The sequence below is a fragment of the Mirounga angustirostris genome, unplaced genomic scaffold (assembly GCF_029215605.1).
Source record: "Mirounga angustirostris isolate CCGP_5_RB_7025 unplaced genomic scaffold, mMirAng1.0.hap1 SCAF_6, whole genome shotgun sequence".
Lineage (NCBI taxonomy): Eukaryota > Metazoa > Chordata > Mammalia > Carnivora > Phocidae > Mirounga > Mirounga angustirostris.
In genome coordinates, this window is record NW_026991714.1 from 43,300,025 (window position 1) to 43,327,561 (window position 27,537).

The following is a 27,537-nucleotide window of genomic DNA, read 5'->3' on the forward strand; positions in this document are numbered from 1 at the left end:
AACACATGGAAACTACAAGCCCTATCTCCATACCTTGCCTTAGGCATCTCTTCCATCTGGCTGTTCCTGAGTTAATATCTTCTTATACTAAACTGGTGGCCTAGTAAGTAAGATGTTCCTCCGAGTTCTGTGAGCCAGTCTAGCAAATTAAGTGACCCAAGGAGGGGATTATGAGAACCTCCAACTCTGTAGCCAGTCGGTCAGGAACACAGGTGATGACCTAGGCTTGTGACTAGCATCTAAAGTTCAGGGAAGCGGGGTAGTCTTGTCGGATGGAGCCCTGAACCTGTGCAATCTGACTGTCTCCAGGTAGATAGTATCAGAGTTGAATAGAATTGCAGGACATGCAGCTGGTATCAGAGAATTGCCTGTTGATGTGGGGAAACCACCCCCCAACCCACAGACATCTAAATTGTCACCAAACCCAATGGTCTTCTTTCTTCTTTTAAAGGCCCGACATGCAGCAGAAATAGGAGCTGATGGCATCGCCGTCATTGCACCTTTCTTTCTCAAGCCAAGGAACAAAGGTAAGCAAATAGTCTAAATACACAATGCCTCGTGTGGTCCACTTCTTTTTGCCTTCATTCAAAATGGTCATGCTGACCTCCTGAAAGTAAAGTTGTATGGACTTCTGTGGGAGTGAAGTTGCAGTGGTACAGTAGCTGTCCAGAATATTTGGTCTCCCTGGATCCATACAAGAAAAGACTCCTTTAAGAAGTCAACTCTTTTGCCAAGTAATCTGATTGGGTCATCCACCAAGCCCCAGGTCAACGTACAGGTACCTGTGTTGGGTCAGGCTTCCACCCCTAATCTAGTCAGTTGTGTAGGGAGTCAGAGTTACATGGCAAAGCATGGGATCATTTTTCTCAAAAAAGGAATATAAGTGGTGGGCATCTTGAGACATGTTCTATTCAAGGTTGAGTCAGTAATGAATTTGAGGGAGATTTCAGAGAAAGATCCATGGTCTTCCAAATTACCAAGTTAATTGCTTTCTCCTTCTCTGCTTTCTCTACGGAAACTTTTGTGGTTTCCAAGTATACTGAGTCTTTTTAATCCTTCTGATTAGCAAACGAAGGAATACAGATTTTGAAAGGATTGAAAACAGACAATCCATGATTGCATGCATGATTAAATAAATTCATAGCTAAATGTAATTGGGTCAAAATTATCATGAAATACCATCAATTATTGGTAGAGAGAAAATAATTGTCAATATAGGATAAGTAATTTAAATACTGCCATCTTGGGAATTGAGAATGAACATTTTAAAAGTTTTGTCACATGGTTATAAAAATTTTACGTGAATACGTTTCCCAAAAAGACAGACAAAGGAAAGATAATGAGTTATTCATAATATTTTTGTCAAATATTTATCACAGAGTACATCATCACAGTATTCAGATGAAGTATTTTCTCCCCCACTCTCCAGTGTAAGCAAGTCTGCTGGATTTATTTATCCTCTGCAGTAATGTCGCAGTGAAAGCTCACGGAGGATGATGTAGGAAATTGCAAATCCTCAGTAAACTAGAATGAATTCTCTTCTGCTATATCTGGATTTCTCCCCAAATGGGAAAAGTGCCAACCTCTGGTTGAATTATTGTGAGGTGTGCCACTATTCTTCTAACTTCCCTCTTTGAGCAAATGTTTATCTTTTTGTTGTAGAATTTTCTCAGTTACAACTTGATGATTCTGATCCTAATGCAAATTCCTTGTTCACTGACCACATTTAGCCCTTTTGGGGTAAGAGCACAGGAGTCCAACCAACGGGCTTCTGGCTTTGATAAGAGTATTTCAAGAGCTTCTCTTAATATGTGGGAAGGTTTGCACCAGTTTTTTTTTTTTTTTAAAGATTGTATTTATTTATTTGAAAGAGAGAGAATGAGAGAGAGCACATGAGAGGGGGGAGGGTCAGAGGGAGAAGCAGACTCCCCGCTGAGCAGGGAGCCCGATGCGGGACTCGATCCCGGGACTCCAGGATCATGACCTGAGCCGAAGACAGTTGCTTAACCAACTGAGCCACCCAAGCGCCCTGCACCAGTTTTATAATAGTATTTAAGGACAGCAGGAAAGTGATCATCTTATTTTGGCCTTTCTACAGAAAGGAAAATAAACCTTTGAATGAAGTGTTGCAAAGACATTGCAGTATCGATCTCAGGGATGACTGAGAGGGATCAAGAATTTTCAGCTTCTGAGAGGGATGGTTGCATTTCAATAGATGGTTAGGTTTTTTTTACCAGGGAAAGCCAGTGTTTTATACTTGTTCACACCATGGCTTGTCCTGCTATTCTTTCAGATATCTTGATTAATTTCCTAAAGGAGGTAGCTACTGCCGCCCCAGCATTGCCATTTTATTATTATCACATTCCGGCCTTGACAGGGTTAAAGAGTAAGTACTGCTTCTTTCCATGTTTCTTTCCCTCCATCTCTCACATCTTACCCTGTTTCGCTAAGAAACTCCCACTCCATCGCACTCCACCCTGTGTCACAAAAGCATAAAACTATTCACCGGATGGTTCGGATTGGCTCCAAAATAAGTCAGTCTTATCAAAAATAAGTCCCTCTTATCAATCATTGACACTACCTTATAATGAACGTTTTTAAGTGTGAAAGATGCTTTTCTAGCAGACACCTTGTGTCTTGTATGAGAAGACACAAGCCTATAAGCCCCGTAAGGACGAAGGCTGTGTCTACCTTGTCCTCTACTGTATTCTCAGTGCCTGGTACATAGGAAGGTACTCTGATCCCTCCTCACTTTTCTTTTGGCTTTCTTTCTTTCTTTCTTTTTTTTTTTTTTAAGATTTTTAAAATTTATGGGATCATGACCTGAGCCAAGGCAGACGCTTAACTGACTGAGCCACCCAGGTGTCCCTTCTTTTGACTTTTCTTTTATTGTTACTATGCTTCTCCAGAAAGGAGATTGTTAAAATTAGATGAGATTTCTTAGGAGATTATTTTTTAGATACGATTCCTTTCTACTTCCTTAAAAGAAAAAAAAAAATAGAAGTTGTGCTTTGGAAAAGTTCATCTGTTGTCTTCGAGGAATGGAAGCGTGGGGGCTGAAATTTGATGAGTACATAGGAACTCCTAAGTGAGGGCAAGGGACGTCCAGCTGAGAACAGCCCCTGGCACTCAGCGCAGATGTGAGGGGCTCTACAAGACGGGATTTGACATTTTCTGGAGGGGTGCAGATTCGTGAGGCATTTTCTGTTTTGAGCAGTTCGTGCTGAGGAATTGTTGGACGGGATTCAGGATAAGATCCCCACCTTCCAAGGGCTGAAGTTCAGTGACACCGATCTCTTAGACTTCGGGCAATGTGTTGATCAGAATCGCCAGCAACAGTTTGCTTTCCTTTTTGGGGTGGATGAGGTAAGTCACCCACTGGCCTGTCCCAGCAGGTTCGTTGCCCTCCAGAACAATTTGTAAAGCTATTTAGATAGCAACATTTTTTTTCTCTTACTCTTTTTCCTAAAAGTGAATACCCTGTGTCTGTTTTTGCTTAGCAACTATTGAGTGCCCTGGTGATGGGAGCGACTGGAGCAGTGGGTAGGTAAGCCTGACTCGTTTTTCCACACGGTTATAAATGTAAAGTCCCCCCATGGAGGCATTCACTGCCTATGTGGTTATACTTCTTGCATGGATGCCTTTTCTAATGAAAGCTGCCTTTCTTTCCCCCAGTCTTTCAGCAAAAAGGAATTAAGTAGAGCTTAGCAGTTTGTTAGCAACTCAGTCACTGTTTTTAGAAGCATCTGTTGCAATTAGAGGTGAGGCACATGAGCTAAGAGCATGCACAGAATTTGTCAGAAATTACTTAGTTATTAATAAGAGGAACCCACTGAAAGTAGCTAATGCGGAAGAAGACACATTATTATAAACTACTGGGAGATTGGGTAAAACTCAAGAGGAGGAAATGCAGCCAGGCCTCAGAGAAGATGAGAACCCAGGCCTGCAAAATGCTCAATAGCCAGGACAGATCGTTCTCCATCTGTGGTCCTCTGGAGACTCTCACCCCTGCGTCTCTCTGCATACCTCTCTCTTTCCCTCTCTTGCTCTCCAGGTGCGCTCTCTATGCTTCAGCATGCACATGGCCAATTGTGGCTGCCCGGTTGTGAATCTCATCTCAGGATATCACTAGATAGCACTGCCTGTTGGGCTTACCTAAGTCCAATCAGCTGCAGCCAGCTAAATAGACATACATGGCCTGATGCCTACTCAGGCAGAGGCAGGCAATTCGATTAGCATGTCCACTGCACATGTTTACCTAATTCATTAGAAATATGCCTGCAAGGGATTGAGTGAAATATTCGTGTTAACTGAAAGTGCATTACCTCCATATAGGAAAAGTGTAGGAGAAGCAAAGTAGTGTTGATAACATGTCTTGGTGAGCATGGCTTTGATGAAGAATAAGTAAGTTGGATGATCTCAATGGCTTATTCACCAAGCCAGGATGGTGACGTCCTGCAACATCCATTGTCACTACAGGGACATTTCTACCATGGGAACCTGAATGCCTGGGATCTGCTGACCATGAAATTCTTACTTTCTTTTCCCCCAGAAATTCTTACTTTTTTGACTTTTGTTTTTTGGCCTCCATACTAGGCATTTTAATTTTGTCAACATAATCTATAAGCAAAGTACATTTCGTTAGACTTTATTTCTTCTTAATTATAATTACATTTCTCTCTAACTAAACATGCCTAAGACCCCTAGAATTTGAATTTTAGTATTCTGAAACTCCTCCGGCATATTGTGATTTAGGGGTGTTTCACATCCATAAGGGACTTATCTCAGCTATTGTATTATATTTTTTCCTTACTTTTTTACCAGAAGATAATGTGAACTTCACGTTCTTGGAATCCCTTGCTGTTCAGTCCAGGGTCTCCATGTGAAGGACCAACAACATTCTGTTCTTGGTACATCAAGATAAATATATTTTTCTGAGACTGACTTACTATATGAGAAGTTGCTAGAAACTGCGGAAACATCCTTGTTAAGAATTTCTGTAAACTTCTACCTTGCTGATTTCTCTAAGAATTCAGTGATTAGTCTGAGGTATTTGTCTTTACTGGTAGAGTTGGATATTATATTTTTTTTCAAGATTTTATTTATTTATTTGGCAGAGAGACAGCGAGAGAGGGAACACAAGCAGGGGGAGTGGGAGAGGGAGAAGCAGGCCTCCCGCGGAGCAGGGAGCCCGATGCGGGGCTCGATCCCGGGACCCTGGGACCATGACCTGAGCTGGAGGCAGGCGCCTAGCGACTGAGCCACTCAGGTGCCCCTGGATATTATTTTTTTAAGTCCACATTTTATCAGATCAAATAACTTATTTTCACTTTCATTTGTGCTGAATTGTAGTAGATAGCAGCATGAAGGGATGAAAGCCTTTGCCCCAATTGTGTGGCCTTCTTTAAGTCATAGTTTCTTCACAACCAAACAGAAGCCAGGGATTTGAGGGGATTAGACATGATTTATGTCAAGCACCTGGAACACAAGAGACAATAAATGATCTCTCATTTTATTATCATCTTTATTATTATTATTATTAGAAAGTAATCTCTAGGTAATATATAAATTGTATAAGCATATATATTACAGGTAATATATAAACTGGCAGAGAACTCAGATAATCTGCTGGGATTTACCCCATTCACCTAGTTCCTCGGCATAAGGCTTTAGGCCTCACCTCAGATACTACGTTTTACCCACAGTTCGAATCTAGCTTCGTGCCTGTGCACGTGCCCTGGGGCAGGTGTTGGCCTCTGTTATTCCCTACCAAATACACCTCCATCTCTAACTTTTCCCCCTTTTTTCTAACTTTATCCTTTTCCGACTTTTCTTCCTTTCCTTTATCCCCTTTGGTATTCTGTGCCTCCTCTTGGCACTGCTTATTGTCGCTGGATAACTCAGAAGTGAAGACACCTGATCTCTAATAGATTAGGGCCAAAAAACAGACTTCTGGGAGGCCTGGTCTATTTTTCCCTTTTAGGCATCAAAGGGATTTGAAGATCTAGACTTCTCCCGCTGAGTTACTGATACTGCAGTGTGTGCTGTTTTCTTTCCAGTACCTATAACTACATGGGAAAAAAGACAAACCAGATGTTGGAGGCTTTCGAACGAAAGGACTTCTCTTCAGCCCTGAACCATCAGGTTAACTTTTCTTTCCCACTGGATAATTCTTATTCTCTCTCATCAGCACTCCTAGCACACCTGCCCTCGTTAAAATTGCCTTGCTGCTTCTTTCTTTACTTTTCTCCTGCTTCTTACCTGTTCTTGTTTAGAGCCAAACCTGTCCCCATTGTCTATGTTCCCTACATGTCTAATCAGGACAGGCCCCATACGGGAATGACTTCTCTCTCTGTTCCTCCTAGAAAGGATCATATTTTTACTCTGTGTTCAAAGTATGTTTGTGACTATAAAATAATAGTGATAGATTTCTGGGGAAATGACCCATGCCATCCCCTTGAGGACTTCACACCCAAGTCTCCAGAGTATATGAAGAAGCTGTGAAGCTGGTAACCCAAAATGGGGAGACTTAATCCAAAGTCAGAGCAGGTCAGTCATCTTCACCTGCCATGTGCTGAGAATTGGAAGCATCTACCAGGCAGAAACAAGAGCCGAGTGAGTGATCTAAAAGGAGACACTGGCTTGGAGAGAGGAAGAGAAAAGCCGCAGGAGCTGATGTGTTACAGGGAAGACCCCAGGGGAAATGGCGGCTGCCATTAATGTTACACCGAGGGCAGGCTAGCTGTCCAGAGAATGGAGAGCCTCATGAAGGGCAGAACCAATCTCGCAGCTGGGTAATATGTGTGCTTGAGGTAAGTGGAATGAGGTGGAAAGAAACAGCATAGGCACAAGAGAAGGACTTTTCAGAGGCCAAGAGGCCCAGGGATTTTCAAGATAGTAAAAGTAGCTAAGTGGAGTATCCCAGGGAAATAAGTGGGAGTGAAAGGCATAAGCGAGATTGGAGCAGGTTCTGAAAATTCCAGCCTGTTCTGAGTTGTATGACAGGAAAACCATAGGACCGAATAGATAGTAAAACGGCCCTGAGAGGAGCCCTTCAATTCAGCAGCTTCTTTTATTGACTGGTCCCATTTCCATCTCTTTTCCTCCCATTAGTCCCACACAAATAAGTCATCCCTCTCAAAATGGTATTGGTGAGGAATGTAGTTTACCACATTCTCTGGCTTTTCTTACAGAAGGCTAGTGTGAGTGGGTCTCATTGACTCCTTTATTCATATGCCAAGGGCTGAGCCAAGTGCGTAACTTCAGTCAAGCTGGTCTCTGCTGTAAAGGAATTTGCAGTCAGGTGAAGAAGCAGACCAGCAAAAAGTCAGGGCAGAATTTATTCATTCTCATGGACTCAAACGCCATCTGTTATATTTACATAAGTGAAATGACAAGCATACAGAGATGTTCCAGACTACATTGTTTATAAGAGCAAAAGACAGAAACAACCCAACTATCCATCCATAAGGAAATGGTTAAAAAACATTATGTTTGAGTTATGCAATGGAGTTATATGCAGCCCTTAAAAGGATGAGATCATTTTCTGTGTACAGATCTGGAAAGACTCCATGACCTATTAAGTGTGCAAAAGCAGTGGAGGACAGAGTTGTGAATGTAATATACTAGTTTGTGTGAGAGGGGAAAAAAGAATGTATACATATATGTTTTTAAGGCTCTGGGTGTTAAAATTTCATTCTGTACTGAATTTTTTGTTACTAGACTGTATGTAATTGGTTAAAACAACATAAAATGTCATCGAAAATGCATCTCTTAATGAAATGGATGGGAGTCTGCCTTTATGAATTAGTTCACGAATTCATGGATGAATATTACTTAATGCTAGGATGAGTTACATTTCAGCAGCGATACTATTTCTGTTTTTTGTTTTTAGAGAAATAAATGCTATGAAACCCTGTTCATATAAATTAGTAGTAAGAATAGAAGAAATTTTGTTATAGCAATGTCACTCAATTCTTTGAACAGTTTTTTGAGTTGTGTTAAAAATCACAGAATGCGTTAGTGACTTTCAGCTGACAGGCTGAGTAGCAACATTGAAAGCGATGTTGAAAGCAAAAAGTTGAAAGCCCTATGATTTTTTAGAGGACATGTTACCCATTAATTAGAGGAATCGCTTTGTCACTCTGTCGATGCCAATACCAATATTTTGATCTGCTCCTTTATTTGGTTCCCAGAGGTGTCCCAAGGCAGTGATACAGGAGATATGTCTTTATTTTTTTCAAAAGTGGGAAAAGAAGCACTTATGAGGAGGAAATCTAAAAGAACAATCTGCACCTCCATGCAAATTCTTAGTCTCATCAGTTTTAGAAAAATAGCACTTATGGAAGTTAAGGATCTAGAAATTATTTATTCCCATAAATCTTAGCCTTGCTAAGTGCCCCTTAGAGAGTACCTCAGAAGTTAGCATACCCCAGTTTGAAAACAACCTCTCTAGCTGATAAGTTTAGTTGGGTAAGGGTTGGCTAGATGGATGAAGGGTGCCTACCCCTTTCTTTACTGTACAATTCTATCTTTGGCACCTCTTTTCTCATGGCCCCTTTTTATAAAGCTCACATGTATAAAAAGATCCTACCTTATCCTGGATGGATCTCAACCATCCTCACTTAGCTGTTTTTCTCCACTCTGACAGGCCTTCAGAAAACTAAGGTGTTGGGCTTTTTTGTTTGGGGTTTCTGTCCTTTGACCTCCAAAATTTCTAAATTGTTATCACAGCTTATGTAATACTGACTGTAGATTTGTTTTTTCCTTTCCAGTTTTGTATTCAGAGATTTATCAACTTTGTGCTCAAACTCGGTAAGTTTTCTACTTTGTCTGCTGTGAGTTTGAAGGAAATGGTACACTGTCACTTTCCGTGAGGGTTCAACAAGGACACCTTTCAATGTTCTGTTGCAAGCAGAGTTTTATTTCCAATACTAGCCTCAGGGCCAACCCTATAAAGTGGTGAAGTAAATCTAGTTGGCACCCTTCTACAATTCTTGTTCCTCAATCTTAGCACTTTGCTTGCCTTCCCACTCTGCACACCATCATTTGATCCTTCTCAGCACTCACTCCCTGTACTTGCCTCTGCTCATTAAAATTCTACCACACCGTGGCTGATTTCAGCCTGAGTGCTTGGAGGAAGGCAGTCTGAATATAGATCTTACTAAATTGTGAATGACTGACAGCTCTCCCAAGAGTATTTGCACTGTAAAAAGAGTTTATTAACATAAGTGAGCTCAAATGGATGGAGGTTTGGATAATATGACAAAGAAAATTTGAGGGAAATATAGTGAATTTGCATAGAGAAGCCTTCTCAGAGTCTCTTAAATATTATCCCATCACAAATGACAAAAGCCACCATTCACCCCACTTCTGAGGAGATTGGTGCTTCATGAGAACCTGGGTCAAGTCCAGGAAAAGCTTTAAGTTTATTCTTGGCAGACCTCCCACCTCCCTTTCAGAGCCGTTCTACCTTATCATGGCAACTCCTCCCGAGCCCCAAGCACCCATTATGTGGTATGGCCCGCATTCTTGCAGGGTCGTCTGCGAGCTCTCTTAATTCTTTAAAGACAGTGTTTCCCATCTGCTTTTCACTTTCACAATTTCTGTCATATTTATGTGCCACAAGTATCATTAATTACCTATTATTACTCCCTTGTCCTAAACAATACTTTTCACAAAATTGGGGGTTTGGTGTGATAGTTTTTTATGTTCCTAAGGTGAATTAAATAAATATTGAACTATTAAAATTAGAACTAAAAGTGTACCCGTGTATATATAAGATCATTCTGTATACCAGCAGTGAGACTGCAACATTTTTGCCAAATATAGCTCTAAGATATTAGCTGAAAGAATTTACTCTCTTGCCAGAATATTTGCATTTTAAAAGTGGACTCGGGGCACCAGGGTGGCTCAGTTGGTTAAGCGTCCAACTCCATTTCAGCTTAGGTCATGATCTCAGTGTCATGAGATCGAGCCTTGCGTTGGGCTCCATGCTGGGCCTGGAGTCTACTTAAGATTCTCTCTCTCTCTGCCCTCCCCCCCATAGATAGATAGCTACATACATACATACATACATACATACATACATACATACATAATATAAAGTGGACTCTTGTAGATAATTTTTATGATTTAAAAGAATATATCTTTAAAGAAATCATTTCAGACTTCTTTGGCAGGTTGGAGCTTTCATGGTTTAGGCAAGGAGAGACTTATCTTAATAAACTTGTAGTCTTGGGGCTCCTGGGTGGCTCAGTTGGTTAAGCGACTGCCTTCAGCTCAGGTCACGATCCTGGAGTCCCGGGATCGAGTCCCGCATCGGGCTCCCTGCTCAACGGGGAGTCTGCTTCTCCCTCTGACCCTCCTCCCTCTCATGCTCTCTGTCTTTCATTCTCTCTCTCTCAAATAAATAAATAAAATCTTTTAAAAAAAAATTTTTTTTTAAATAAACTTGTAGTCTTATTATGAGGGTAGCTCCCTATTCTGCCATTTGTAATAAGCCTGGAAGGGCCATTTTGCATTCATCAAACTATACTCTGTATCTTTGGTCATGCTAGTATTTTCCTTCCAGATACTTAGTTGTTACTATTAGCTTAGCAAAAGAAAGTTACTTCTCATATCTTGGATCCAAAAACCATAGCCAGTTAAAACAAATACCTTTCTCTTTCTGCTGTATTGTTTCCTTAGATCTACCTTCAACATCCCTAATTCTATCCTCAGCTCTGTTTTCTACTATTTCATTTCATTGAATATATATTTTTTTTCATTTCTAGTATTTGTTTTTCCAGATTTTCCTGTACTTTATTTATATGCCCTTCTCTTAGCCTATGGCTTCTATTCCTCCTTTATCTCTGTGAGGTCTCTTTCAGAATTGTGTATCATCTGTTCTCAGGATGTGGGATTTGTCAGTTGTGCATTTGCAAGCTCTTGTGCAGCTTCTTTTTCTCATGTGTTTTGTAATTTTTAACTTTGAATTTGTCTTCAGAGACTGTTGTTTTCTGGAGAATCCATTGTGCTCTAGGTTATAAGGTGTCCTAACAAGTGGTTTTACATTTGCCTCTGTTGGACGCTATAGTTTCACCAATTCTAACGAGTTTTTAGGTTAATTTCTTAGTCCAATTTTTACAACAAGTGCCTAACGCAAATATGGATCCAGATTCATAGATGGCATAGGCTTGGGGTTTCTTTCGTAAGATCTTTTTCCATCCACAGCCTGGAAGAAGTCAAGCTTCCATGCCTCTCTATCCCCAGGCCAGCAGGCCAGGTTTTCTTCTATTGCCTTTCATAGAAGGCTGACTACCAGTTTTATATAGGGCATTTAATTTCAGCCCCCTGCTCTGCACAGACCCAAGGCTTCATCTTGCATTCCTGCCCCAGCTTTAGAACATGAGCTCTAAAAGAGCAGCATCTTAAGGAGTGCATTTCTCAGGGACTTCTTAGATGTGATTGAACTAAATTCTGTCTTAGTGATGAAGTCCTGCGTCATTTGATCCACAGTCATATATCCCTGAATCAGATTATCCTCATGGACCACTTGGCTTCAGCAACTCACCACACTGACCTCTTTGTTCCTGGTACCTTTGGTCCCTCCTTCTTGCTTTTGAGGTTGACTTAGAGTCTTCCTTTGTTTTGTTTTACAGTTTGTCAATTTGTCAAAAATTTTCCAGCTTTTCTATATGTTCGAGGCAGGAAGAGGGATTCCTATGTCTGCTCAGTCTGCCATAGTGATAAGAAATGTTCCCCTCTTTTACTTCCACCTTATCCTATCATAGAAGTCACTAGTATATGATCTCTTCTTTAGGATGTTTGTGGCAAAGTGGATGGTCCCAGTCACATTTCCTTATTTATTTTTCCCATCTAGGTTTTGGAGTGTCGCAGACCAAAGCCATCATGACTCTGGTCTCTGGGATTCCAATGGGACCACCCCGGCCTCCACTGCAGAAAGCCTCCAGGGAGTTTATTGATGATGCAAAAGCTAAGCTGAAGAGCCTGGATTTTCTTTCTTCCACTGATTTAAAGGATGGAAACTTAGAATCCTATAGCTAGTGCCTCTCTATCAAATTAGAGTGTGTACCTTGAATGGTACCTTCATTTCTCAAGGACTTTTTAGATGAACTTGAACTAAACTCTTTTCTAGCAAATGAAATCTCACCCAATCAACGAGTACTTAAGTGCCTTCTAAGATCCTAAAAAATGTTTTATTTTGTGAAGGGGCAAAACTCTAAAAGGAATCATGAGCCCTGAGTTATTCAATATTTCACAAAATTTTTGTGGAGAAATTTCTGCTTATATGGATGAAATGGAATCAAGAAAAAAATTATAATGATTCATTCCATCTGCCTTTAGGAGCTCCCATTATCTTGATTTCTGATTCTTAATCCTATTTTAATTTTTTTTTTAAATTTTAAACCACTATAATGTACTTCCATTTTAATAAATATTCATTTGGAGTCTAGGACAACTCTGAGCTACTTCATTTAGGCAAATACACTTACTTCAATGCCAAATTACAACATAACTCAACTCTACACAACTATTAACACACCCGCTCACTTGGCTGCTCAGTCTAATTCTAGAATATCTGCTTTCTGATTCACTGTGATGTCAGTTTTCCCCCAAAACACTGCATTAGGTGAAGACTTGCTTCAGTTCTTATCACTCAACGGCCCATTAGAGTAGCTTTTCATAGAACAAAGAAAAGGCCCTCCCCAAAGATGAACTCAAGTCTCCACTTCTTCATATATATAGAGAACTTCTCAGAGCTCAAAATCTCAACCAAAGAGCTCTCCTCTGGGCACCACACACTTCCCCTTTCCCCACAGGAAGTGAATGGCTCCCCCACAGTGCCCTGAATGTAAGTGAAGGCCAATGTCCCCTCTATTGTGAGCCCAGGGGCTAACTGTTATTTCCTGGTCACACTTCAGCACATTTCGAAGATTGGGGGAGGACCAAAAGATTTCACTCTCACTATCCCTACATACCTTCTTTATTCTTTCTTTCTCAGTAGTATGGCTGTTTTAGTCTCCTTTCCAAAAAACCCTGGTTAGTGCCTCTAATAACAAAGTGTATTGCCAGTCAACCCTTGGTGATTGTAAACCTGACTATCCAGTCTATCAATTACTGAGGATTTTTTTTTTTAAGATTTTATTTTATTTGAGAGAGAGAATGAGAGAGAGTATGAGAAGGGGGAGGGTCAGAGGGAGAAGCAGACTCCCCACAGATCAGGGAGCCCGATATGGGACTCGATCCTGGGACTCCAGGATCATGACCTGAGCCGAAGGCAGTCGCTTAACCAACTGAGCCACCCCGGTGCCCAATTACCAAGGATTTTTACTCTTTTTTTTTTTTTTCACTCTTTATATTTTATCTCTGAAAAGGAGAACTTTTTCAAAATGAGAATTTGAAATTATCTGTGGATTCAGTTACCGTTGTCAATTGATCAGTTAAGAGTTGTTATATTTATGGCTCCTCACTCCTCTTTTTGCTCAGGAATGACATGTGCTGTTTTCTCATATTTCTACCTCCTTCAGGAGTAAGGCGTTGGAATAAGAAATTGAACTGCAGTGGTTTATGTGAATTTATATTCTCTCACTGAAACATTTCTTTATAGCCGTTAATTTCCTAAAGGAAGAAAAGGGAGGTTTTTGGTTCTGAAGAGGTCATATCCTTACTTAAGTATTTAAGTCAAATTAATTTTTTCTATGAAGATACATCTTGGCTATCCACTAGCCAAGATTTTTTTTTTTTTTTTCTGTTTTTCTGTTTTTGTTTTTCTGAAGTCAGTGCTTGGAGAACTTTGAAGATGGTTAAGAAGAGTTTGTAAACACAAAGAGAAATAAGATGATTTTTCTTCAGTGACAAGGGTTGAATTTAACTCTGTGTGTTCTAACATCCAACTCCTTGGAAATGAATGTTACATAGCAATAGTTGCTAATAATGCCTTTTATCAAAAGTAAATTTTTGGAGTATTATGAATTTACTATTACCTTTGAGTTTAGTCTTTAATATTAAAACTAAAATAATGATGTGAAATACTTCACTCAGCACGATACTAAAAGCGGATTTTTAACCTCTGTTTCAAGATGGAATTCTGAGATTAATTCACTGGGGATGGTGGAAAGACAAAGTGATTCCAGGGACTGGTTTTACTTAGGATCTCTTGGGTTTATTCACAGATGTAGGAAAATGCCATGGTGTGTGGGGCACCGGTGGAGGTGGGGAATGGGTAATGCATGCTCTTCTCCAGAAAGGCTGTTTGCTACAACTTGAGAGAAATTTCCTCTTGATGATCACATGAAGAGCACATAAAATCCCTTCTGTCAGGAATCTGGAGCCTGAGGGAAGGCTGGGTTAGGCTGGGCTGGGCTAGGCTGGGCTGGGCTAAGGGACATTCTAAAATGACTGCAGTCCAAGACCAGGCACCCACCTAGACTCACCCGGGCTTTTCACATAAGGAAGAATGGAGTGGGACTTAAATGCCTGTCAAAGCAAGAAGAGCAAAGAATGGATCTAACCCATTTAACCACTGTCCTTATCACATGCTCACTCAACCCCAATTTGCTTCAGTTACATGGAGAAGGAATCTTGGAATCAAAGTTATACAAACAGCAGAGCTAAGCCCTTGCTAGAGGGGGGGCCTCACCTTGCACTTTGGGTTTCTGGGGCTGAGAAATGGCTACTTGGTGGACAAAATAACTAACCCAAATCATGTTTTCTCTGCCAACCCCTTTGGTGACTCTTGAGAGATCATTTGTTACATAGGACACATCAGCATTTTAAGTTAGACAACCAAAAGAAAAACCTTACAGAAATTTCCTAGATCTTAATCATGCAATTAGTAAACATAATGGAATGGATTCCACCAAATGTGTATAGAACCTGTATCCAGCAGGACTTGTCACCTGTATCTGTATACCAGGTATAGGGAGTGTTCGAGTTCTACGCCACATGGACCACCTAGGAGCTTGGACATCAAGTTCACCTCCAGTATATTTTCTACACAGCAGCTAGAATGACCTTCCTCAATGCCAGGTTCCCAGATTTGAGCCAGATGTTGGATGAGGTCCTGTGGGCACAGAAAATTTTTTCAAATATCAACCTTTGGTGTAAGGGACAGGCCTCTTGCCCATCACCAAGCACACATAACAAAGTTATCGTTGAAGTCCTGGAAGTGGGCTCCCACTGATGGGCAAGCACATCAGGGGCTCAGAGTGATCTATATATAGTCCAAGTCCAGTTGGCCCCATTTAAGGTCCCCTGCCTCGGGTAGGAGGAGGTGGCACAAGGACTACAAATCGCATTCCTGGGAATCCTTGGACTGCAGTTCAACAAAGTGATTCACCTCAGGACTCAAGGGAATGGGTACATCTAAACCATCTCTTACTAAGAGCTGCAGGTAATATTCACAAGCCTGGGCGGTCTGCAGGTTGTGGTTGCTATCTGGACTCCCCAGAACATTGACCCAGTTAGTATCGTCCTTGTCCTTCCCCTAAGGAAATAACCTCAGTCAGCTTTGTGGTCCCAATTTGAACATTCCACTGAGTATTCCCTACCTTTTGCTCTTTCACTTGTCTGTACAGAACTGCAGTATCTGTGGGTCTTCCATCAAGATCACTGAATCTGGCCAGAGGAAAGTGCTGGAGAATGGTGGTGCAGGAGAGAGACTAACTCCCACAAAGCAGTGAGGGAAGTGTCTCTGTGTCCCTTAGACTTCATCTGAGATTAGAATCCTGGGAAGGAGCCAGACAGGTAAAGAGAAGCAGAGGGTATATTCCTGGTGCCAAAGATCTGACAATTCCAAGCCACAACAGAGGCTGTAGAGTGTGAACATCTGAACAGAAGCCAGTGGGCCAGAGTTCAGACACTAAGGAAAGAATAGGAAGGGAAATAGTTTAAAGGGACCGGAGGGAGCCAGGTCCTGTAAGGCCTTGTAAGTCATAGGAAAGTTAAACTAAAGATGTTACTCTGTGCTTTGAGTGTAAAATAACTATAAGTTGCCCAGAAGATTGAAAAATGGGTTAAGGAAATGGTGCAGAAGGAAGAAAAGTTTACAATAAGGTTTAATTACATTGCAGCTTACGTACAGCTATATATATTGTTACAAGTTTTTGTTATTATATAAACATTTTGTGGAAAAATATATTTTTCTATCTGGAATTTTTTGTTTTCTTGGGTTTGGGTAATATACACCATGATTTTTCTGGTTAAATTTAAGCAAAAATTTTTTTTTTAATTTTGTGGCTTTTTATTTATTTAGCAGTAGGGTGAATTAAACATGAAGGAAGGATAGGTATGTGCATAGTCTGTATTAGATAATTCTAACATTTAAAATATGTACAAGTACAATTTTGCTGGTTGGTTTTTTTCTTCTGCTGATGCTCTTGGTACTTTTTATCCTCATATTTTGTGATTTTTAAATGTGTTTATGTACAGTGGAACCTTATATGTAATAATTACTTCAAGTCTGGATGGAAAATGCATTCTACCAAAGAGGATATGATTTGAATTCATCCAGGTGATTTCTCTCTGCTGACTAGTGACCACTTTAAAATAATTGACTTGAAATTTTTGGGAGCATCACAGGAAGTGAATCTTTTTTTTCCCCCTTACCAAATACCTAGTTTGTAACAGACAAGCTTTCTTTTTTTTTTTTTTTTTTAGATTTTATTTATTTATTCGACAGAGAGAACACAAGAAGCAGGGGGAGTGGGAGAGGGAGAAGCAGGCTTTGCGCCGAGCAGACAGCCCGATGCGGGGCTCGATCCCAGGACCCTGGGATCATGACCTGAGCTGAAGGCAGACGCTTAATGACTGAGCCACCCAGGCACCCCCAGACAAGCTTTCCTAATATGCTCCTCCTCTGGGTTTGTTTTTATTTTTGTTTTTTTGATTTGTTTTTTTTATTTTGTTTTATTGTTGCTATTGCTGTTCACTTTTCACTGCAGGTGTAAGGCATTCTGACTTATGGGTATATATCTCAGCCTCTGTTCACTTTTCACTGCAGGTGTAAGGCATTCTGACTTATGGGTACATCTCAGCCTCTGCACTCTGGGCAGCCTCCAGGCTTTGTCTCCTTTCTCCTAAGCCCCATGCAGCTTTCAGTGAAAGGAAGCTCAAGTCCATCAGGGATCAGCAGACTCTGTCAGGGTAGGCGCTTACATCACGGTTCTCTTGCCTCTTTGGCCTCTTTGCCTCCCCCCCCGTTTGGATTCATTTTTCCCTTTAACTTTTGTTTACCTTTAAGGCATATTTTTACTTTGCTGGCAGCATAGCAATGCATTTTTTTTATTGTATTCTACACTTTTTTGTTATTTTTTTCATTAGTAGATTTATTCGAACATCTCCATTTTTTTTCAAGTTGTTGGAATCTTTCACTTTAGATGCTTCTTTTAAATAGAATAAATTTATATTTTGCTATGTGTTCCAATCTAAGAGTCATTTTCTCTTAATAGGTGAGTATATCCCATTTACCTTCATTGAAAGTTTATTAAAAAGGGGGAGCACCTGGGTGGCTCAGTCAGTTAAGTGTCTGACTCTTTTTTTTTTTTAAGATTTTGTTTATTTATTTGATAGAGACAGAGAGAGCACCCAGAAGTAGGCAGAGCAGCAAGCAGAGGGAGAGGGAGAAAAAGGCTCTCCGCTGAGCAGGATCCCAGGACCCTGGGATCATGACCTGAGCCGAAGGGAAATGCTTAACCACTGAGCCACCCACGTGCCCTGGTGTCTGACTCTTGATCTCACAGACATGAGTTCAAGCCCCGCATTGGGCTTCATGTTGGGCGTGGAGCCTACTTAAAAAAAAAAAAAAGAAAGTTTTTAAAAGTAATTTGTAAAGGAAAACATTTGTTCATGAAAATACAGTACATTCTGTACTAGTATCCAATAGGAAATTACAAATTCTAGATATGTGAAACTATTTAACATTAAAAGAAGGTAACATCTCATTATCTTATAGAAATGTATTAGTATCCATGAAAGCTGGTGTAAGCAGGCAACAAAATGCTCCAATACACAAATGCATGGGAAAATAAAACCCCACACCTTAATATGGGAACCATTAAAGCAAATGTGGATATGGTGTTTCGGTGGCTACATAAGTAAGAAGCATGACAAACTGTAAACTAAATCTAAATGAGTTTCTATAGGATAAAGGCAGAGAAAGCAAATATAATTGTAAAGCAGAACAAAGCAAGTTGCGAAATCCAATGAACTTGAATAAACTTGTAGGTAAACAAATGGCTCCGTAGAAACTGGTACAACAGATACAAAAAAATAACACATGAATGATTTCCAATGTCATGTTTGCTTGTAAAAAAAAAAAAAAGCAAATCTTCACTGATAAATATGCACAGCAAGCCACAAAAATGAATTCTGATAGAAACTGGCATTTCAATGAATACCAGAACTATATAACAAGGAAGAGAGTAATTTTAAAGGTATCAGATATATTACATTCTTTATCCTCAAGATCTAGACAATTGTTCTGCTGGACTCCAGATTATGTACTTCATCTGTGACATTTGCCATCCTGAACAAGTCATCAGTCCTTTAAATTTCAAGCTGTTATTAATAACATTATTAATTCCACTCTTAATAAATTGAACTTTCATCCTACTATGTTCTATTTGCTGTATCTAGCATCCCTCAGGCCCTCTCTTCATGGTCTCCAGTTCTGTATTGTGGGCTCAGCTAGTGGGCATACATAGTTCCACTCAGCAGCCTCTCTCCACACTTACAGCACTAAGTTTGAACTTAATGTTAGGCCAAAGCCTCCCTGGCTTTCGAGCCATGGGTTACTGTTGGTAACGCATTTAAAACTAAATCTTAGAAGGTAAGATTCTATGACTTGTTATTTTGTGAATAAAACTAGTCCAGTGGGCAGAATAGGCATCCTTACTGGGATATCCTGGGTTGGTACATTTTGTCCTTAAAAGGTGGCACATCACTTTTTGTGCTTTGGGACATACTGATCACTGCAGCTCACCCTGGATTCCTTATGGATATACCCCTTGCCATTCTCGCTCTAGGTGGGGCCTAATCTTTTCAACAGTGCATGCGTACAATGAACACAAGGTAGTTTTCACGTTTTTTTTTTTTTAGGGGAAAAAAATGTTTTAAATATGGTATATGTTAGGTCCTGAATTTTATATGCTTATTTATCTATTCTTTGTAGTTAGTTTATGATGTAGGTTCATGACGTTTCATCGAATTTCTAAGGTGCTCTTGACTGTAAGACATCATTTGATACACCTCTGAGGAAGAAAAAAAAAACACTGATAAAGTAGAACATGCCATCTCAGTCTAGAGATATCAAAATGCTTTTTGAAGTATATTTTAGAATTGATACAACTTAGCATCTTCCCATTTTATTTTTATTTTTATTTTTATTTTTTTTTTTTTAAGATTTTATTTATTTATTTGAGACAGAGAGAATGAGAGACAGAGAGCATGAGAGGGAGGAGGGTCAGAGGGAGAAGCAGACTCCCTGCCGAGCGGGGAGCCCGATGCGGGACTCGATCCCGGGACTCCAGGATCATGACCTGAGCCGAAGGCAGTCGCTTAACCAACTGAGCCACCCAGGCGCCCCAGCATCTTCCCATTTTAAAAATGAAGTAACTATGGCTAAGAGATGTTAAATATCTTATGGTCACACATGGTCTGTGGCAGAGCCAGAATATGAATCTTAACTGGGTGACACCAGACTATATTTCACACCGAGAATCTTAAAACTGTATGTCCACTTTTAACAATATCTCTTAGCTAGTGTTGTCCCTAAGATTCAAGCCCAAGGACCTACTGATGTAGTGGAGAGTTGGGTTCCATAGAGTATGGAATGACAAACAGTATACCATGGTTGTATGACAGGCAGAGTTGCCTCATGGTTATGAGTATGTGCTCAGATCCAAGCTGTTTGGGTTCAAGTCCTGGTTCCACTGCTTACTAAGTATATGACCTACAACATTTTATTTAACTTCTCAGTCTTTCCGTTATCTATAACATGAGAATTAGAATATCCATCTCCTGATGTTATCTGTCTCCTGGTTATTATGAGAATCACACCAAATAATACAGATAAAGTTCTTAGAACTGTATCTGGCACAACATAAACACAGTGAAGTGTTAGTTTTTACAGCTATCCAAGGCATTCGGTATAAGCTCTTTATACAACAGAGAAACATTACATCACTGGTAAACCTTTTAACTAATAGCTGGCAAAATAAAGTTGAAAATGATACTAAACCCAAGGCAAGAACTGCAATAGAAATTTGTATTTATTATTAATGGAGCCCAGATGATAGTGCCACTCTCAGATTTTTTCCTAGGTTGGAAGTTTTTACTGTGTTTCCATCTAACCATAGAGGGTAGGAAATGAAAAATATCTGTGGGCTCTTGAATGAGCCATGTGACTATTTGGAACAGTGACGTACACAATGAGACAATGCCTTTTGCTAACTGATTTGAGAAGAACAAGTAAGTCGAAGAGGCCTGGGTGAGAAAAGGGAAAGCAACGAGTCATCATCACTAAAAGATGTGCGTGTGGGATAGGTAGGTATGTGACACGACTTTGTATTAAAAATGTCACTCTAGAAGCAGTGTGATGAGTAGACTGGAAGACAGAGACAGGAAACAGGTAAACCATTGGGTGGCCTACTGCACTTGGTACCCAGTGGTGAAGCTCTAACCTAAGGAAGTGGCAGCAAGGAATGAAAGAAGAGACAGAACCTAGATATAGAAGATACTTGTTTTTGTTATTTATTCCATGTAACAAATCACCCCCAAACTTAGCTTAAAACTGCAAACATTTATTAACTCATGCAGTTTCTGAGAGTCAAGAATCCAGGAGCAGCTTAACTGGGTGGTTCTGGCTCAAGTGTTTTATAAGGTTCCAGTCAAGTTATTGGCCAGAGCTTCACTCATCTCATGGTTCAACTGGGGCTGGAGAATCAGCTTCTAGGTTCACTTACATAGCAGTGAGCAGACCTCAGTTCCTTGCTGGCCATTGGCCAGAGGCTTCAGCCTGCTTCCTCTGGAAAGAGAAAAAGAAAGAATGTGCCAGAGCCCAAAACAGAAATCATAGTCTTTTAGAGCAACCTCAGGAGTGACCTACCATCCCTTTCTGTATGCTAGTCGTCAAAAAGACCAGTCCTAGTACAATGTAGGATGGGACCAGCCACTTAAAACACTTCAAACTTAGCATCATAAAATTTGTTTACTCTTTCTAAGAGCAAATAGGATCACAGTCTTTTTTTTTTTTTTAAGATTTTATTTATTTTGGGGGCGCCTAGGTGGCTCAGTCGTTAGGCATCTGCCTTCGGCTCAGGTCATGGTCCTGGGGTCCTGGGATTGAGCCCCGCATCAGGCTCCCTGCTCGGCGGGAGGCCTGCTTCTCCCTCCTCCCCTCCCCCTGCTTGTGTTCCCTCTCTCGCTGTCTCTCTCTCTGTCAAATAAATAAACAAAACCTTTAAAAAAAAAAAAGATTTTATTTATTTTTGAGAAAGAGAGAGAACGAGCACAAGCAGAGGGAGGGATAGAGGGAGAAGCAGGCTCCCCGCTGAGCAGGGAGCCTGACGTGGACTCAATCCCAGGAACCCAGGATCATGACCTGAGTCAAAGACGCTTAACCAACTGAGCCACCCAGGTGTCCCAGGACCAACCACAGTCTTTTTAATGTTCTATCCAGAATGTGACCTACAGAAATGTGAGGTAATAACCAGGTGTTGAGTTAAGCCACTAAGTTTTACTAATTTGTTAAGTAGCAATAGAAAACTTAACTTTGCAATGATTTCGTGGAAATGGTACATTCAACCTACATTTTCTTTTCCTTTAGTCTCTGAATTTCTTCTTTAAAAAGCTGCCCAAGGTGGGCGCCTGGGTGGCTCAGTTGGTTGGGCGACTGCCTTCGGCTCCGGTCATGATCCTGGAGTCCCAGGATCGAGTCCCGCATCAGGCTCCCTGCTCAGCAGGGAGTCTGCTTCTCCCTCTGACTCTCCCCCCTCTCAGGTACTCTCTCTCTCATTCTCTCTCTCAAATAAATAAATAAAATCTTTTTAAAAAAAAAAAAGCTGCCCAAGGTCTTTTAAGTTCTTTCAAATCATAATCAGAAGACTCAACTATTTCTAAGCCCCCATTATTAATGATAATTGAATTAAAGGCTACAGAGCTGGGGCCACATTTTAATACAGTATTAAATATTGCTTTGTTGGAATTCTAATACCGCAAGACATTCAAAGGGCTGTGGTTTCTCCCATTGCAGACAAAAACTAAAACTAAAAACAGAGGGGCCAAAGATGTAATCAAGAATGTTCATAGCAACTCTAGGGGCGCCTGGGTGGCTCAGATGGTTAAGCGTCTGCCTTCAGCTCAGGTCATGAACCCAGGATCCTGGGATCGAGCCCCACATCGGGCTCCTGGCTCAGCGAGGAGCCTGCTTCTTACTCTCCCTCTGCCTCTCTCCCTGCTCATGCTTTCTCTCTCTCTCTCTCTGTAGCTCTGTGTCTCAAATGAATAAATAAAAAAAAAAAAAGAATGTTCATAGCAACTCTATTCATACTAGCCCAAACTAGAAACTATTCCAGTGCCCATCATCAGGGGAATGGATAAACCAATTGTGGACAATAAAACAGAGTACTAACAGCAATCAAAAGAAAAAAAAAGTACTGCTATATCTAACATGAATGAATCTCAAAAATATTATGTTGAGTGAAATAAGCCAGATGCAAAACAGTATATACTACATGATTCCACTTTTGTGAAGTTCAGGAACAAGCAAAACGAACTCTTGTGATAAAAGTCAGAATGGAATTTACCTCTGAGAAAGGACACAAGAGAACTTTGTGGATAATAGAAATGGCCAATATCTGGATTTGGGTGATAGTTCTATTGGTGTATACACAAATAAAAAAAAAAAATGAAGGGCTATACATTTAAGCGTTGTTCATCTTCACATATATGTAAAATATCTCAGTTAAAAGGACGGCAATTAACTGAATTCATTATGTATGAAAATTTGGGGTGAGTTCTTTTAGAATGGTCTGTATATAACTGAAAGCGTGGTGATCTGCCAGAACAGTTCACCCCCTTGAGGGAGGTCAGGGAAGACTCATGCTTGTGGCCCAGTCAGGGAAATCACAGACCTTTCTTACAAGAGATTGACTAAAAATGGATCAAAAGAAATGAAATAAAATGCAAAACCTGTGGCCACCAGCTCTGCTTCCAAGGGAGGAATTTGGATCATTTGGAGAAATAACAGCCATTTATTCCTCCACCATCTTCTCCTCCCAAGTATCCAGGTATCCATGCTGCAGACCTTTCCTACTAAGAGCTTAGGTCTTTACCATAAAGAGCTGCCTTGGCCTGTGGTAGAGTTTCCCCTTGGAGATGTCTTGTTTTTAACGGATAATCTTTGGACTTCCTTGGCTGGGAAGATCGTGGTGCTCAAGGCACTTTGGAACACAGACACTTTTCTGTTTCAAACTTTATCCAGCCCTACCTGACTTGACCTGTTACCTCTTTTCTTCTTTACAGGGGGATAGAAAGAGCCTGCAATGTTCTTCTCCTGATTCTCACATGGTTCCCTTCTTGTCTGCTATTCAGATGTTAGCTTAAATATGACCTTCTCAGGGATGATATTTTTAACCTCCAGTTTAAAATAGCCACCCACTCAAATTCTATCCCAGCATTATATTTAATTCTCTGCATAGCAGCTTATTACCAGTGAATATTTTACTTGCATCCTTTTTTATTGACTGCTAAAATTCAAGCTTTCATCGAAACTATGGCTTTATGTCTTCATTGGTTTTAGGGAATACTTCTTCAAATATTGCTTTTTCTCCATTCTATCTCTCTTCTACTTCTGAAACTTTAATCACATGTACATTAGATCTTTTTACCATGTTCCACTCATCTTTTACGTTCTTTCATGTATTTATCATTTGTTTTTCTCTGCAAGGTCAATTTGGATATTTTCTACTAATCTATTTCCAATTGACCAATTCTCTTTTCTGCTATGTACAATCTATTAACCCATTAACTGAGTCCTGAATTTCGGTGATTCTATTTTCACTTCTAAAATTTCTATTTGATACTTCTCATTTATTCCAGCTCTCTGTAAATTACCTCCAATGTTTTCATCTATATTATTGAATATGTTAATCACAATTTTTATAAAGTCTGATAATTTCAACATCTGAATCATTTATGGGCACATTTCTGTTATATTTTCTCCTCTTGATTTTCAGTTATTTGGCCTGTCTCCTGGCTTGCCGGAGACTTTTTTTTTTTTAATTTGGGAGATTCTATAAAGAATTGTACAAATTATAGGTCATTCTGTCTTCCTCTTCTGGCAGAAAGAGAGAGATAAGGCACTTTGGTCCAATGAGGAAGTGAGATGATTTAAGGCTGGTTTTCATTCCCCTGAGTTTGTCCTTCCTTTTAGAATGTACCTCTGCAGGGGGTGTCAGATGAAAGCCTGGTCTCTCTCTTCCTTGATGAACTCCAGGTTTTGTCTCTCTAGTACCATAAGGCTCCTGAATGCTCTACCTAGCTTTTCAGCCTTGCAGCCTCTGAAGTCAAGCTACTCCAGCGGTCAGGAAGTCTCTGTGAGCCTTTTAAAAAACAAACCAAACAAACAAAACTTCATTCCTGTCTGGATACAGCATTGTATATGGTAGTACAAGAATGTTGAAGGGTGCAAGTGTCACTGGTGTTCACAAGCTTATGAGTTGGCCCAAACTTTACCAGCACTAACTTCCTCAAGACATCATGACCCTGCTTAAATCCTAGTTCTGGTTGCAGGCTCTCTTATTCCATTCCCCCCATCCCTAACCCTCTGCTTATTTGAGAAACAGAGGAAGAGCAATGAACCAAAACATTCTCCCTCATTTTTCATCTTACATTTCAACTATAGGTGTTGGTGATCATCATCTCATTCTCCCTGGCAGAGACTTTGCCCCAGTCCATTGAGTTGGCAGAAATAACAAATGACATGAGAAACTTGGCTAGTATTTTTTTATACACCCTACAGATTGAATTTAATACATATACTTATAACCTTTATTTTCTACCAAACTCAGGAACTAAGTCAACTCTTCCATAACTAATTTCTAACCAAAAAGGTCAATGTGAAATATTAAGTACCAATAATACTACTCTATCCTGCTTTGCTAACATCTGTAGTCATCTAGCTAGTCATATACTGGGAACATCTAGTTGTTGTATTGAAATCTGACCACACTGTACTTCTGGAGCAGGTTTGGAAGCTTCACTTACAAACGTTAAGATCTAGTTGCTAGTTGCCAACAGCAACCTACAGAGGTAACGCCAGTTATGGCCCACAATCCCCTGGGAACTCTAGCTCTCAGGAGCAAGGCCCAGATTAATGAACCAACTCAATAATAAAATTCCCCATAGTTCTTGGAAAGATCCACCTCTGAAAGTTTTATTTATACTTAATATGTTGACACTTTTGCTGTATTCATCAATCTGCTACAAAACATTTGCAATCCATGTATGCTGGTTGAATTTCCCTTATCATAAATAACTATCAGGAACCTGCTGCTTTAAGCACCCTGAAAGGTACAAAAAAAATAAGATTAAGGTCTTTCTCTGAATAATTTTACTCTTAACTGAAGACAGCAAACACGTGAAGAAAATAAGAGTAAATGCTAAACTGTTATTCTGACTACAGGAGCAACAGAGTTTTAAAGGGATTAATCACTATGAGCTAGAAGAATCAAGAACAAAAGACAATAAAAAGTGAAAAATAAGGATGGATATGGTATGATGGGCCCAGACAATTGATTAGTCGGGAATCTCTGAAACAACCCCAACTTGAAATATTTTGTATTGTTGCCTTCATGGGAAGCACTACAGTTCAAAAATGTAACAATGACTACTACAATAGCTAAATATACAAATTATTCCAAAGACTCTGAAGACAAAAGGTTATCCAGTTTAAGCAAAAACAACCTTGCAGGGTTTATCCACTCATTCGGCTGGTTTTTACTGAGCACTTAAGATGTGCCACACACTGCAGTGAGTGGCCTCAGCTAGCCAGGCAGGTTTCCTGCCTTCACTGGGCTTCTTTCTTTCAGAAGACACTGGCATTAGAGTATCTGAAGCACTACAATAACAAGACCTACTGAACCCCTATTATGTGCCAAGTACTTCGCTAAGCACTCTTCATAGCACCTAAGATTTCCAGTTCTGTCTTCTACCTTTTATTTGTCATCTACCGGAGGGCCCCATGATAGAAGCTGTGAAACATTTTGCTGCGTCAAAATGCTCTCAAAACGTTCCCAACTCTCAAAAACGTTCAAAAGTAGGGAGCAAGGGAAGAATCCCCGCTGGAGCGCAGCAGGCCCAGCGCCGCCGATCTCCCGGGCGACCCGACGGGACGCCGGGAAGTGGTAGCTGCGGCCCCGCCCCTCCCTGGGGGTGGGGAGCGCCCTCAGCCCTAAACTCGCTTCGTGCGCATGCGTACGCCCACTGACCCCGCCCTCCCGGCGCCGCCGTCGGAGCCATTTCTCTGCCGCCTCCACGCGAGTAGAGGTGTGTTTACCGAGTGTCTTTGAGGAAGGCCGTGGCCCCGGGCGGTTCTAAGAGGGCTGTGTTCTCGGACACCAGGAAGCGGACGCCGGTAGGGGAGAGATGTCTTTGCCACCCGTTGGGGGTGTGGGGGCCCGCGCTCCTGCAGCCGGGCTTTGTTGCGAAGCGCGGGCGGCGGTGGCGGGTGGGGGAAGGGGCGAGGCGCCCGCCGGGTTCCCGGATTGCGGGCTGCGTGCTGCTCGCCGCGCCACGCCTGCGCTGCCCGGGCCCGCGGTATAGGCCCGTTTTTCCCCCAGCAATGGCTAGTCCCTTGTCCGAAGCAGCCAAACCCTACTTCCTCCTCCGGCCTGCGCGCGGCGAAGGTGCTGTTGCCGCTGAGTGAAAGGGGGTGCATGGCCGGGTGGTGAGCCCGCAGTGACGCCACACACACCGAGGGCCCTTCATCCATTCATTCCGGCCACAAAGACCGGGCGCTGTCCTGCGGGCATGGCGGTGGAGCCGTAAACACGTGGGGCACAGCCCCTTCCCCTTCCGCATGGAGGTTTCGGTGGTGGTGGGAGGCAACAGAAGAACAAACGTCTGCAGGTTTCAGTGAAAAGATTGAGGAAATGAAAATTGCCGAGGGAGAAAGCTAGTTTAACTACGGTGGCAAGGGAAAGCGTTTCGGAGGAGGTAGACTTTGGAGCTGATATGTCGGCCCTGAGGTCGAGAATGCGTCAGCTCTGAAGATGCGGGGGGGGGGGGGGCGCAGAATTGCCGAGGTAAGAAGGGATTAGCGCTTGAGAGCAGAGATTGGGAAGAAACAAAGAAGGCCATGTTCCTGGAGTATGGTGAGGAGGAGTGAAGAGAATGGATTTTAGGGTGGCCAGAGGGGAAACGGGGATCTAGATCTATAGGTCTAGGACGTTATTTCAGTAACGCCAGGTGTGCGGTAGTGCTGGCAGGGGTTGGAGAGAAGCGAATGGATTGGAAACCCGTTTTGGAGGCAGA

The 27,537-nt window shown here is 41.2% G+C and overlaps 2 protein-coding genes across 20 annotated transcripts in view; both read left to right on the forward strand.

Annotated features, from left to right (window-relative positions):
* NPL (N-acetylneuraminate pyruvate lyase) overlaps positions 1 to 16,155 on the forward strand; it is a 38,048-nt gene extending 21,893 nt beyond the window's left edge. For 14 of the 19 annotated variants that reach the window (XM_064594191.1, XM_064594200.1, XM_045877270.3 and 11 more), the window contains 7 exons: positions 452 to 527; positions 2,294 to 2,386; positions 3,218 to 3,366; positions 3,501 to 3,547; positions 6,060 to 6,144; positions 8,775 to 8,814; positions 11,864 to 13,981. In XM_064594191.1, coding sequence (XP_064450261.1) covers positions 452 to 527; positions 2,294 to 2,386; positions 3,218 to 3,366; positions 3,501 to 3,547; positions 6,060 to 6,144; positions 8,775 to 8,814; positions 11,864 to 12,048 — 675 coding nt within the window. In that variant the 3' untranslated portion in view covers positions 12,049 to 13,981. Of the gene's footprint in view, positions 1 to 451; positions 528 to 2,293; positions 2,387 to 3,217; positions 3,367 to 3,500; positions 3,548 to 6,059; positions 6,145 to 8,774; positions 8,815 to 11,863; positions 13,982 to 15,581 lie in introns of those variants that run through there. The other 5 variants (XM_045877271.3, XM_045877272.3, XM_045877274.3 and 2 more) reach the window with 5 other exon arrangements.
* Positions 16,156 to 26,499: 10,344 nt separating this feature from the next.
* The window catches only part of DHX9 (DExH-box helicase 9), a 51,942-nt gene continuing 50,904 nt past the window's right edge, over positions 26,500 to 27,537 (forward strand). The window contains exon 1 of the mRNA XM_045877280.3: positions 26,500 to 26,638. The gene's annotated coding sequence lies outside the window, so the exon portion shown is untranslated. The remainder of the gene's footprint in view (positions 26,639 to 27,537) is intronic.